The 11,900-nt window shown below is 31.9% G+C and overlaps 1 protein-coding gene across 6 annotated transcripts in view; it reads right to left on the bottom strand.

The window, feature by feature from the left end:
* Positions 1 to 280: 280 nt before the first annotated feature.
* LOC105115881 (ankyrin repeat-containing protein At3g12360-like) overlaps positions 281 to 11,900 on the bottom strand; it is a 22,535-nt gene continuing 10,915 nt past the window's right edge. For 5 of the 6 annotated variants that reach the window (XM_011012947.1, XM_011012949.1, XM_011012950.1 and 2 more), the window contains 3 exons: positions 6,923 to 7,413; positions 727 to 1,442; positions 281 to 574 (listed from right to left, as the gene is read on the bottom strand). In XM_011012947.1, the coding sequence (XP_011011249.1) occupies positions 777 to 1,442; positions 6,923 to 7,413 (1,157 nt within the window). In that variant the 3' untranslated portion in view covers positions 281 to 574; positions 727 to 776. Of the gene's footprint in view, positions 575 to 720; positions 1,443 to 6,922; positions 7,414 to 11,900 lie in introns of all 6 variants that reach the window. The other variant, XM_011012948.1, reaches the window with a different exon arrangement.

Genomic DNA, 11,900 nt, shown 5'->3' with positions numbered 1-11,900 from the left:
ATATGTATTTGATTTTTTATTTAAAAACGATCAATATAATGACGCCTCCATTAAAAAATCAATCATTTTAAAAATAATATATTAAAAATCAATCATGTTAAAAAAACTTTTAAATTTGTTTTAAACAACATTGAAAATACTAAAATTAATACAAATATATCAAGAATACATATTTATTATTTTTTGCTATTTTTAAATTTTCCAAAAACTTATAAAAAAATTATATCAAAAATCGGATATCAACAATATATAAATATAAATAGTAATTAAGATAGCCATGGAAGGAAAATGTCAAGCTAAATTGATTTGTCCTGCGTCAGATTGAATCACAGATGTTTCATTTTCCATCGAGTGTCTTAGTCACAAGAGAAAAGTAACTGAGGCATGGCCTCCCATAAAGAAGAGTCTGTTACAACGAAAACACAAGTAAATACTTAACTAAAGACAATAGCAGGTCTACTGACTCGTACGACCTTACAGACATTTTCAAAGGCCACCAATTGAACTCCCAGCCCTTGCTTTCAAATCCTTAAGTCCCTTGCTTTCTTCAATGATACAGTTGGTCCCCATTAACCTGTATCACAGATTAGTTAATATTTGTAATAACTCAATTTTGATCCCCTCAACTTTTATAAAATTCTCAAAAAAATTAAAACCAAAAGCTAAGAAAGTTCAACGTGAAAAAAACAAAGCATGTCATGAGTGCTCTTTACTGCTTACACGTACGTTTAGGAGAACTTATCTTTTGTAACCTGCTAGTAAGCCAAACAGAATATTCACCTCCTTAAGGGGTAGCAATATCGAGGCAGGTACTTCCTGGCTTCCTTAAAGAAGTCCTCCATGGTGCTCGGAAATGAGACATATAAAGGGAACTGCATTAGTGCAAATACTGTCACTGGAAGGAAAGCAGCAAACGAAATAAGACCCGTGGTCCATTTCTTTCTGAAATGAATTATTAGAAAAAGGGTGCAAGCAAAAGCAAGCATGGTTGTCATCACTGATAAGAAGAGTAAAGTGAAGCCCCATATCAGTTTCCGAGGAATATTGTGGTAGAAGTTCTCATATTCAAAAGGAGAGGTGAGGATAGAAAGGAACATCACAACTGAGGTCAAGGAGCTAGCCAAGGCGATAACATCCAAGATAGTGAAAGCTAAGAAGAAACGGTTGTGAAGGAAAATGGGAAAGCCACGTTCGTCAGAACCTCCAGGTATAGTGTAAGCGGCAGCGAAGACAACGGTGGCCAAAAGAACGGCTACTGCTGAGCATGACTGAGAGGTCTTCTCGATCCATTCTTGCGCCAACTTTAGTTGAGCTTTATGCTCCTCTTGGAAGAGCTCGAGTGCAGTCAATTCCTTCCCACGTTGCATTCCTTCATTGTCTGGCGGAACCTCCCTCGGTGCCCGCTGCTCAGACAGATAAGGTGGAACCGCCCTCTGCACCCGCTGCACGGACAGAGAACATGCAAACAAATTCATTAGTGTCGGTAAAGTCATTAATTACAGGAGAAGGGTTCCCTATGATGGACACGTATTCTCTTTTATTAAAGCAACAGAATGTACGTTAAAGTACACTCTTATTTATTGCAGGGCATAAAGAGCTGCGTTTCACTGATTTTGAAGCAAATGAGAATATGGGCAAGGAAAATCAACTTCGATTTCAGTTTGTTTTTGTGTATTGGTTGGGAATTAGTTGACTGATTGAGAAATAATTCATTGGTTAAGTTGGTAAAATTATTGTTTTTATTCAGATAAGATTTTATTTTTATTAATTTTATTTTTTATTTGTTTAGGATTTTAAGCTTATAAATACATTTGTAATCAGAATCATTATTTAATAATAAATAATATAGAGAGTAATATTAAAAAAAGAAACATTTAATAAAGTTTATTAAAATATCTCAAAAGTTTTTTCTTGATCTTGAGTTTGCTATTTAGTATTGTTCTCGATGAGCTTAATTAAAAACATTCTTTAATTTTTCCTAATAAATGAATACTACTCGTAGCTAGGAATAAAGAATTGTATTGTTAAAAGTAAACTAAATTTCTAAAGAATTAGTCGTACTAGTTAACTAGTTGGGAACTTGTCAACTAGTTGAATTAAGACAACCAAATTAAATTAAATAAATTAATCAACTGGTTCAAAAAACAATTAACTGGTTGAGTCAATAAAATACTTTTTCTTATTAACTTAGGTTTTCCTTTTGTTAATTTAAATTTTTTATTATCTAGGATTTTATACCTATAAATAAGCTTGTAATCATAACATAAGAGATGTATATAGAAGAGCTTATGGAGTATATCTTTGAGAAAATACTTAATGAAAAACATCATTTCTCTTAAATTTATGTTGTTCTTTAGTTTTGCTTTTTAGCGATTAGTTTCTACCACACCTAGAGTTTATTCCAAGAAGTGGTATCAGAGCTTGTGTTTGATTATTTGATATAGCTAATACAAACATCTCACTTCAATGTATTTGTTGACAAATGATAACTATGAAATTTAGTATATCCAAGTGAAAGCTTTACTAGGTTCCTAAAATGTATGAGAAATAATTGAAAAGGGCTTTAAAAGGACTATGAAAAGAGTAACGTTGACTTCATCCTAAAAGGAGACCATATAAAATGCATGAAGAAAGGATTAACAAGAACTCACAATCTCTTTCGCAACCACCACTAAGTTGTTATATAAAGGTTTGCAACTATTAAACCAAGAAGCTGACAATATAAGAAAGATATGTCTATAAAATTTATAAAGTGACTTTAAAAAGTTGTATATGCTTAAAGTGAAGAATATTAGCCAGATATAATAAAAGAGAGAGAGAGAGAGAGAGAGAATATAAAGTGATATCAAAGAGAGAAACACTTAATAATGTATGCCTCTCTCAATCTTCTTCTTGTTCTTGAGTTTTACAACTTAATATTGATGCCCATAAGCTTCTACTACACCTGATTTACTTCCAACAAGTAGTATATACTCTCCGAGGAGATGGTTGAACACATGTGGCAAAAAAGATTCTATGCTCGTTGCAAAAGAGATTCCATTATGTGATGATTGTGATAGAGAAATAATAAAACATGGATTTTCTTAAAATTCAAGATCTCATGGGTAAACTACAAGCCTATGAAAAAAGAGTCAATGAAATTCAAGAAGATATCATAAACACTCCTCAAAATTCTTTACAAAAGAGAAGTAAGATGGTTTTGAATATACCCAAAGAAGCAGACGACATGGACAAAGCAGAAAAAGATGAGGAAAGGGTAAATTTAGAAGAGGAAGCCATGATAGCCATAATAGGTCCAGTCAACCAAATAAAGCAAATACATCAACCTATTCGACTTATAGTAGCAATCCGAGACCCAATCTAACAAAACAGAAGTTAAGTGTTATAGATGTTAAAAACAATTAGTCATTATTCTAGGGATTATTAGAATCCAACTAAGAGAGTTGAAGAGAATGTCAATCTTGTGATAAAATAGGAGAAAAAAACTATTATATTACTAGTCTATAATGAACGAATGCAAGCTAGAAAACATATGGATTTTGACAATGGTGCCAATAATCACATGTGTTAAGAAAAAGGCAAATTCATGGAGCTTGATGAATTAATTAGAGGTAATGTCACCTTTGTAGATCATTTAAAGGTTTCCACCAAAGAGAAATGTATGATTTTGATTCAAATGAAAGATGATAATCATCAATTTATTGGTAATGTTTATTATATCCCAACTATAATAAAGCAATATATTAGGTTTGTGACAATTATTGATTTTTTTTTAGAATTAAGATGAAAGATTGTACTTTGATATTATTTGATAATCATGGAGTTCTGATAAGGTAACCATGAGAAAGAACAAAATATTTTTGCTAAACATAAAGACAAATATGCCTAAAGGCATGTGTGAAAAATGAGACTTGGATTTGGCATATGAGACTTGGGCATTTAAACATTGATAACACAAAAAAAAATGTTAAAAGGTCTACCATTAATTGAACATCTAAATCAATTGTATAATAGATGTTTAGTGGACAAACTATTTCATAAAAGCTTTCTAAAGGAATCTATATCAAAAGAAAATTAACCCCTACAAGAGATACATGCAGATGTATGTGGTCCTATTTAACAATGCTTGTTTGGTTTAAAATTATCCTCTCTATTTTTTATTGATGATTATAGTAGAAAAATATAGTTATACTTCTTAAAAGAAAAGTCTAGTGTATATAAATGTTTTAAGAAATTTAAGGTATTAGTTGAAAAGAATAGTGATTATTTTATAAAATCATTTATAACAAATAAGGGATGAATTTTATTCTAATGAGTTTAATGAGTTTTGTGAAAATAGTGGTGCAAAAAGATTCCTAATAGTGCCTAGATCTTTACAACAAAATAAAATGATAAAAGAAAGAATAGAAGCATCCTCAACATTATAAGAACCATCCTCAAAACAAAAAGGATACCTAAAGAGTTTTGAGTTGTTTACTTGTCAAAAAGGAGTCCTATTATAAGCTTGAATGTCATGACTCTACAAAAGGCATGGAATGGAAGAAAGTTAAGTGTTACTCATTTGAAGATATTTTTTAGCATTGGCTATTTGCATGTAGATGATCAAATAACAACTAAGCTAGATGATAATAGCAAAAAGATAATCTTTATGGTCTATTATCAAAAGTATAAAGGATACAACCTTTACAACCCCAATGAACAAAAGATTGTGATTAGTATAGCTGTTGCGTTCAATGAAAAAGAAGCATGAGATTAGAAAGTAAATAATGGTTAGAAGACTTTTTATCGATTCTTGATGAAAAAAGAGAGAGACATGAAGATCATTAAGAAACTATAGTTACACCTCCATGAACACCGATGAACATAAATGAAGGTAACTTTACCTTCATCTTTTTTTTCTTATGGAAGTTCAAGTAATGGTAGCCCATAAAGTCTACCAATAAAAATAGGGAGCCTTAATGACATATATGAGGTAACTAATCTTATAAATGATGATGTAACATTATATTATCACCTTGCTATATGTGATCCTATAGTATTTGAAGAAGAAATAAAGGATGAAAAATGAATAATGATTATAGATGAAGAGATTGCATCAATTGAGAAAATGACACATGAAAATTGGTTTCTAGACCTAAAAGAAAGAAGCAAATGGATATCAAGTGGACCTACAAAGAAAAGAAAAATGTCAAAGGAGAAGTAAAAAGGTATAAGGTAAAGTTAGTGGTAAAATGTTATAGTAAAAAACATGAGATTAATAATTGCCATAACTACCCAATATAAATGGGAAATCTACCAAATAGAAGTCCAATCAACCTTTCTAAATGGTTTTCTTGAAGAAAAAGTCTATATTGAGCAACCTATAGGTTATGAAGTGAAAGGACTTAAAGATAATTTTAAAGTAGAACAAGACCTTTTTTGGATTGAAGTAAGCCCAAGAGCTTGGTATAATCACATTGATAGATATTTTTTAAAGAATGGATTTGGTAGATTATCCCATGAATATATTATATATGTGAAGATAGAAGAGAGTGGTGATACTCTTATTATATGTTTGCATGTGTATGACTTGATTTTTTTAGGAAATAATCCAAAAATATTTAGAGATTTTAAACAAGCAATGATCAAAGAATTCGAGATGACAAACATTGGTCTTATGACATACTATCTAAGGATTAAGATCAAACAAGGAGAATATAATATCATTGTAAGTTAAGAGAAGTTTGAAAAAGAGATTTCTAAGTTTAAGATGGAGGATTGTACAAAAGTGAATACTTTAGTTAAGTATGGAGTGAAGTTGTCAAAGAATAATAAAAGAGAAGAGGTAAATTCTACAACATTCAAAAGCCCAATTAGAAGCTTGAGATATTTGACATGCATTTATCTAGATATTTATTTTAGAATAGAATTGTGAGTAGGTTTATGAAAATACCAACTACGACACACTTCAAATATTTGAAGTGAGTTCTTTGATATATCAAATGTACTATTAATTTTGGCTTATTCTATAGATATTCTAACAACTTTGAACTTGTGGGTTATAATAATAGTGATTGGGTTAGAGATATGAATGATAAAAAAAGCATTACAAGTTCTGTTTTCTATATGGAAAACATAACATTCATATGAAGTTCAAAAAAATAATCTATAGTCATATTATCAACTTATAAAGCTGAATATATAGTTGTTACAACATGTCTTTGTCGTTCCATATGGCTAAAAAGATTATTGAAAGAGTTATGAATATCACAAGAGAAACCCACAAAAATTTATGTAGATAACTCATCAACCATTATCTTAGCTAAAGATCCAGTTTTTCATAACAGAAGTAAGCACATTGACACAAGATTTCATTACCTATGAAATTACATTATAAATAAGAAAGTTGAAGTCAAGTATGTTAAGAATCAAGATCAACCACTCAAATATGATGTTTTTATCAAGACGAGAGATTTATTAGGAGTTATAAAAAAATAAAGTTAAGGGAGGATGTTAAAAGTAAATTAGATTTCTAAAGAATTAATTGGACTAGTCGATCAGTTAAGAATCAATCAACTAATTAGAATAAAACAATTAGATTGAATTATATGAATCGGTCAACTATTTCAGAAAACGATCAATTGGTTGAGTCAGTGGAATAATTTTTCTTATCAATTGAGGTTTTCCTCTTGTTAATTTAATTTCTTGATTATTTAGGATTTTTTATCTATAAATAGGCTTATAATTAGAATGTGATAAATGCATGTAAAAGAGCTTCAAAGTAACTTTGAGGAAACACTTAATGAAAAACATTATTTCTCTCAAATATTTCTTCTCGTTTAATTTTGCTCTTTAGGGATTAGCTTCTACTACACCTAGAGTTTCTTCCAACATGTATCTCATAAAAATATGGCAACGGGTTACGATAGAGTAGTTAACTCACCTTGAACCATTGTATTTCTTCTTGTAGCTTGAGTGCAGGGCCGGCCCTGGTTCCTCCACGGTAGTGCTTCATGTGTGCAACGTGGTGTAACAATGTGTAGCCATTATTATCGATCCTCGAACTCAGCCTGACCATAATTGGTTTGAACTTTTTCTTTACATAACGGTAAATCTCCCGCTGTCGATGCATCACAGCTACATGCATTATGTTCTGTCCTGTTTCATTAACAAGCTCAACACCCTGAGGAAATTTTTCTAGTATTTCTTTAGCAATCTCTTCTATTCCACTACTAATTGCTATAAACAACGGGATTGGGTCTCCTCCTTGTCCTCTTCCTCCTTGACCAGGGGTTTCGATATTAACTTTGTTAGAATCTGCTACATTGATAGATTGCCACCAATGACGCTTGTTCTTTTCTATAAGCTCCTGGGCAAGTTTCAATGCAGATTCATGCTTGTCCTTTTCTTCTTGGATTCTTCCCACCTTCCATCCTATCATGTTTCTCCATATGTGAGATATACAGAGAGGGATCTATAATGAATTTTCTGCAAATATGAACAGAGTATACGAGAAAATAATACAAATGCTCAATTTTGGTGAGATGTGTCCAAATTTCTACTCCTAAGTCAATTTTCCGGTGTTTCTCAATTTTCAATACAGACTTATATTACGTAATTTATTTTATTTTTTGACTAGTTCGTGGTGAGCTACTGAAGCAATAAATAAATAGTGAAAAGGTAATGAGTGATTTAGTTTAACCATAACCATAACCAAATTTAAATGCAACAACTTTAATAATTCGAAATATGGATTGGACAAAAACACCCTCCACTAAAAGTCTTCCATAATCAGAGGTTCGTTTACTTGTATTGAGAAAGCTTTAGAGGTAAGCTTTAATCCTTTACTAGATAATTTAGAATCCCAGGCTTCGGAAATAATTGGATTTGGTGCTGCTTCAAGAAGAGATCTTGTGGCATCAAAAGTCATTAGTTTGGGAGACAGAAATACCAAATGGTAACATGCTCTTACTGTTGAATTCTGCTGATGGAAGCTGGTGTACTGATCTAGATGTTTTGAAGATCAAGGCTATAGACTATTATAAATAGTAGTTGATTAAGGATTCTCCTTTGGTCTTAGGTGCATGTGTTTCGGATATTTTCCTGCTCTTTCCTCTAGTGATCTCCTCACTCTTACCAGGCCTATCACTAATGATGAAGTAGAAAGGGTAATATTTCTATGGATTCGTATAAAGCACCTGCATTGCATGGACTTCAGCATTTTTTATTTTTTTTAATCAAAGCTAATGGGATATTATTGGTCGTTCTTTGTTTTCTTTTATTCGGAGGTTGTTTCAGCACGGGATATGAGTTATGCATCCATTATTGTTCCTGTGAATATTTTTTTTTTTCTCGTTTGAGTAACACTCATTGTTGACAATTAAGCAAATCCGATACGCTCAAGTAGTGAAGGAAAAAATCTGTGAATAAAAATCTTGCAAACCAAATAATTGAAATAAAAAACTAATCAAGAAAGTCATCTTCACCCTCTTATGTCTACTTCAATCCAGTCCAATCTACAGTTGAACTCCAAGAATTAAGTAACCAATAGATTCAGTTGTACACAAGTCAACACGATCTTGCAGTAGCTTTACTAGAAAATAAAGCAGCGTACTAAAACTGACAGATAATGGAGTTTGGAATCTTAAGGTTCTTGCACTCAAGATTCCTAAAATACTGTGGGATTGGTCGTCCTAAAAGGTCTTTCTTTTTCAGCATCAACAAGGGAAAACCACTCTTCATTTGGTCTGTCCTTTTCCTCCTTGACCTCCAAGCCTTCAGAACTTGGATATAGATATTATTCATTTGCAAATATTTCCTCACAAGTAGGTCCCTTAGTTGATGCTTCTTTCCGTGTTTTTGTTAGTGCTTATTTCTAAGTTTGATGCCCCTCAAACTATTGGCCAATAGATCTCTGTAATACTCCTACAAGACACCCACTAAAGTCATTGTGAATAGGATTAACCCAACCCTTCCATTTAGTTTCGTGCTTGGGAGACACATCAATGACAACATTATCATTTCTCAGGAGGTTGAGGAAAGGTTTGATGGAAATCAAAATTGATTTAGAGAAGCATATGTCCCGCTGCCATGAGATTTTGAGCTTGTGCGGTATTGTATTAGTTGTTGTTTTTTAAATTATTTTTTTATTTAAAAATATATTAAAATAATATTTATATTTTTTAAAATTCATTTTTGATATTAGCATATTAAAATCATCTAAAAACACATAAAAAAAATTTAAAGTAAAAATAAATAAATAAATATTCAATTTTTTTACAAAAACTTTTAAAATGCAAAAAACAAACAAGTTTGTTATCATCCTTTATAAGAGCTCTTTTCAATCCATGAGCTTTGCTACTACTCAGTTTCTGCCAACTCCAACCCAATCTTCTTCAGCTTTTGTTGCACAATATCTTCGACCCTCTGGTTCTTCTAACAGTGGCTTCAATTCTCACCGTTGTAGGGGGTGGTTTTGTGCTAGCATAACAACAACCAAAACTTTAATAATGGTTTTGGATATCGTGGATATAATGGTTCTCACATCAACAATTGGTAGTAGGGGAATGGGCAACATGGCAGCTGGTTTTCAAGCTCTCAACAGTGGTCCAATACACAGTTTGTTAGGTGCCAGCTTTGTTATTCTTTTGGTCACTCAACACCTCAATGCTCTCAGCTTGCAGGTCATGAACAATATGCCAATGCTAACCTTGCTCTTAGCAATGTCTTTATGGAAAGTTCCGTGGATTGGTTTCTAGACATCGGTGTGAATCAACATGTCAATGGGTTCAGAACTATACCTTAGTAATGATCATTTGTTTGTTGGTGATAAAAAGCTACTTGTATCCTATATTGATCATACAAAATTATGTACTTGCATATGGACTTTCACTTTATCTAATATTCTTCGTGTGCTTAATATCAAAAAGTTTGCTTTTTATTTAAAAATTGTCTTAACAAATGTGTTTTTTTAATTTTACACTTGGACTTTTATGTTAAGGATCTTACCACCAAAACAATGCTCATTTCCAATCAAAGTAAAATGATCTCTATGTTTTGTTTGAGTCTTCCACCACTTCAATTCCCCAAGTTCATTGGTTTGCTTGTGTTTTTACCTTTGTTGATATCTAACATCGTGGATTGGATCATCCTACTCCTTGTGTTTTAAATTTTTTGGTGTCAAATAATAAAATTGTTTGTAACCCTATACATTTCAATTTTCAATGTCAAGAATGTTTGTTAGGGAAGTTATCATGTTTATCTTTAGGACCTATAGGTCACAACACTTCCACTCCTATGATTTAGTTTATAGTGATGTTTGGAACCTTACTCCTATGTTTTCCTCTTATGTTGTTTTTGTTATTTTATCATTTTCATGGATGCTCATATAAAATATATTTGGTTTTATCCTCTTGTTGTGAAATCTAATGTATTCTCTATTTTCATTGTTTTTCAAGCTTTCATTGAATGCTAATTTTAACATTAAATTACATATGTTTAGATTAATGAGGTGGTGAATATAAAAAATTAAACACTTTCTTCCAGGCCATTAGTATTCATCACCGCTTAACATGTTCTCATACTTATGAATAAAATAACACTCTTAAACGTTGTCATAAGCATATTATTAAAATTTATCTTATTATTCTAGATCAATGTAAAGCAATCTTACAATTTTGGAATTATGCATTTGAAACTTCTATATATCATTAATCATATGCCAAATCTTGTGCTACAAAATAAATCACCTTTTGACTCCTAATTATGATTTTTTTATGTATGTATGAGTGTCTCTACTTCTATTTCTTCGTCTATATAATACTCATAAGTTATATTTTTGTTTTTCTCCATGTGTGTTTTAGGGTTATAACTCCTCTCACATTGGTTATTGTTGTCTAGAGATGTCGTCTCAATGTATTTACATTTTGATTTCATGAATATATTTTTTTGTTGATAAATTTGAACAGATGGCTATGCCTTCCACACCCTCTCCCTGCTATACTGTCACTGCCAGCCTACCCAATTTGCTTAACTCTCTTACCTTTTAACTCCCCTATCTCTACAGCTCACTCCCTACCCGTGCTGCTCCCTTACTTGCCTCATTACCCTTGCCTAACAGCCTTGCTGCTATGTCACCTCATGCATCTTTATCTAACATTCATTCTCCAGGTACAAGTTCTATTCAATCAGGATGTCATTTGCAGGTTATGATACTACTGCTCCACCTAGTTTTGTTGCTTCCCTGTCTGCCTCGTTGTCTGATTCTCCAACAGGGTTGAACTTTGTTATTAACCTATATTCTTATCCTCTACACCAAACTTCGAGGTCAGACTTACCCTTGTCTATTTTGGTCTCTTGTCAGGACCCTGTGGTTCTCCATTCTAGGCATTAATAGTGTCGCTACACGACGTCGGGCGACGGCTCCACTTCTTTTTTGTTTGTTTTGTTTTTTTTTAAACAAAAGGAATTTAGTTTTTATTTGATTGGGGGAAATAAAGATTTTATTAGAGTTACCATCTATTAATTTGAGGGAACTAGAAATCCAAAATTAGACACTGGTCCCAGAGATGCAGGTACTGAGTTAGTTATGATTAAGGGAAGGTAGACACCACTCTTAAAACATCCTTTCAGAGAAAGGTTACCTTTACTTGTGTGTTTTTCTTATTTGATTCAAATGCTATTACATTTTGAGTTTATTTGTAAATTTTTAACAGGGTTAACGTCGGTCCTTAAAAATAGGAAACACGTTAGAAATGACATCAGTCCCTAAAATTAGGAGACTTTGTCTAAAATGTCGACGTTTATCCCTAAAAAGGAGAGTTACGTCTAATTTACCAAAATAAATAATAAATGGATATAATCCATATTTGGTATTTAATTTTTTTGACATCGGTTCTTTTTCTGTAAATAAAAGAGACGTG

Source organism: Populus euphratica, unplaced genomic scaffold (genome assembly GCF_000495115.2).
Source record: "Populus euphratica unplaced genomic scaffold, PopEup_1.0 scaffold796.1, whole genome shotgun sequence".
In the NCBI taxonomy this organism is placed as follows: Eukaryota; Viridiplantae; Streptophyta; class Magnoliopsida; order Malpighiales; family Salicaceae; genus Populus; species Populus euphratica.
Note: the sequence above shows the minus strand (reverse complement) of the source record. Positions and strands in the feature narration are given on the sequence as shown.